The 2,500-nt window shown below is 39.2% G+C and overlaps 1 protein-coding gene across 3 annotated transcripts in view; it reads left to right on the forward strand.

Annotated features, from left to right (window-relative positions):
- The window catches only part of LOC311086321 (GRAM domain-containing protein 2A), a 15,437-nt gene that overhangs the window by 6,175 nt on the left and 6,762 nt on the right, over positions 1-2,500 (forward strand). For all 3 annotated transcript variants that reach the window (XM_084119133.1, XM_084119134.1, XM_084119135.1), the window contains exons 4-6: positions 77-143; positions 220-323; positions 1,567-1,665. In XM_084119133.1, coding sequence (XP_083975259.1) covers positions 77-143; positions 220-323; positions 1,567-1,665 — 270 coding nt within the window. The remainder of the gene's footprint in view (positions 1-76; positions 144-219; positions 324-1,566; positions 1,666-2,500) is intronic.

Here is a 2,500-nt window from a genome sequence, read left to right on the forward strand (position 1 = left end):
CTCTTCATCACTCAGTCTCTTCACGAGGCCATGAACTCTTGCTCTAATTGTCTTCAACTTCTGTTCTTTTGCTCAGAGTTTCAAGAACCACAGCAAAACCTTCCACAAACTCTTCCCTGAGATCCCAGAGGATCTGGAGCATGGTGAGTTTCAGGAAAACAATCTTTATCACTAAAGTAAACGAGTTTGATGTTGATGATTTCCCTCGTGGTGTTGCAGTGTTCACCTGTGCTCTGCATAAGGAGGTGATTTACCACGGTAAGATGTACGTGTCCCGTCAGCACATCTGCTTCCACTCGTCTGTGTTGCTCAAGGACACCAAGGTGAGAATCTGCCCTCAAACGTCTATCAAACTCTGATGAAGAGCAGTTACGGCGACACGATCTCATGAGAACGCGTATCTATAGCATATGATGCACTGTAAACCCCGTGGGCAGGGTTAGTGGTGTGGAGTTCATATTACACGCCTCGAAGTGTGTATCATATGCACGTAAAAACTCTTTTTTTACACTATCTGAATATATGAGACTATAGTTTGAATTCATCTCTTTTCTTTGCTTTGCACATTGACTTTAGAGGACAGAGCGGCTCTCTCATTATTATCATTCGTTTCGTGTCATTGAACAGAAAAGATTTTGATTTTGAATCCTTTCGATTTTCCCAGCATAAACGTCCCGAGTCCTTCACATAAACCTCAGTCTGCAGGCTTTCATTCATAGACAATCCGGGAAGTCGGGAAGGTCTCGTTTTTTTAAAGGTGCAGTGTGTAAGTTTTAGTGCATCTAGTGGTGAGGTTGTGAATTGCACCCAACAGAAGTTACGGTGGCCGACAGGAAGTGATGTCGTCGTCTGAGACAGCAGAGAGTAGCCAGTTAAACAATGAGGTTTCTTTACAAAGATCAATTAAGAAATGAGGTTTACTTCATTATTCAGTAAAACGATGTTATTGCGAATATTATTGTTACTTGTTCATCATTGTGTCAGTGTTTTATTCGCTGACTTTAGCTGAAGCTTCTTATCATGAAGAACAACATAGTGACGAAACGCGTTTGTCCGTTCAGGGCCACCGTAGAAACATGTGGATGTAAGCGGACCCGCGGTGTGTGTAGAGAGAAATGCTCATTCTAAGCTAATAAACACATAACGCTTCATTATGTAAGATCTTTATACACCACTGAAAACATAGATATGAATATAATATTGCATTTGTCAACAGATCCTCCTTAATATTACACACTGCACCTTTAAGCTTCACACATTGACAATACAAAAGAGATTAATTCATGAGAATTCTTACATTTAAAAAACGTCAGACAAACATCCAAATGAAACATTTCAGAACAAAACATTCCATGAACGATGTATAAATAATGTTTAACATGAGAACATTATTGAAGACCAGATAACTTTGAGGAAACGCTCTGTTAGCGTTACTGGAAGAACGAGTCGGCTATCCCGTGCACATTGTGTTATTGAATTGAATAGAATTGAATTGAACGTTGGTTCGTGACGTTGAGAGAACGTTCAGTGTGTGTTGGGATGATGAATGTGTGTGTGTTTCTGTAGGTGATGATCCACGTCTCCAGCGTTCTGAGTATAAAGAAGAAACACACCGCTAAGATCGTTCCCAACGCGGTCGCTGTCATCACCGACGACGGACACAAGGTGCAGATCCTTCATTTATACAGCGCTTTTCACAACACACAGTGTTTCACAGCAGCTTTACAGAGATTACAGGAAAATAATGCAACAAAGTTTGTTTCTAGAAGAGAATAGTGTCACAGTCCAGCTTCAGTAAGTTCAGTGATTGTTCATTTTTGTTGTAAAAAAGTTATTAATTTAGTTAATTTATATATATATATCCGCTCTGGAGAAACCGTGATGTCATCGTCAGCTCAGTTCAGTTCTCATATAATGCTGTCAGTGCAGGAGAGCAATAATATTAAATTAAACTAGTGCAAAATGCCCGTGCAAAATCAGTTTTTGTTGGTTTGGTGTGTTTGAGTGCGCATTGTTACAATTACACAGCAAAAGTTCAGTAACATTTTTATTTGTGCATGAAAGCAAAGGAAGAGTTTGAGAACGCGATAAACCAAAACGGCATTTAAAAAAAATGTAGTTCCTGCAAAAATACTCAAAGTCTGAAATTTGAAATCCATCGGACTTACGGTTCGAGAGAGATGTGAATAACAGACAGACAGAGGCGATCACAGCGACTGACGGCGTCTGCAGTTTATCCTCGTGTCGTTCAAAAGATGAATCTCTCAGAAAACAGCCGACAATGAACAACACTTTTTAGCGGCTCAGTTTTTGTGATATTAACTTCAAACTTGGACACAACTTTATTAGACACACAGCTTTGATTATGACAATTTAAAATAACTGTTTTCTATGTGAATATATAGTAAAGTGTAATTTATTCCTGTGATCAAAGCTGAATTTTCAGCATCATTACTCTTCAGTCTTCAGTGTCACATGATCCTTCAGAAATCACTCTAAT

This window comes from Abramis brama, assembly GCF_963993115.1.
Source record: "Abramis brama genome assembly, chromosome: 7".
Taxonomy (NCBI): domain Eukaryota; kingdom Metazoa; phylum Chordata; class Actinopteri; order Cypriniformes; family Leuciscidae; genus Abramis; species Abramis brama.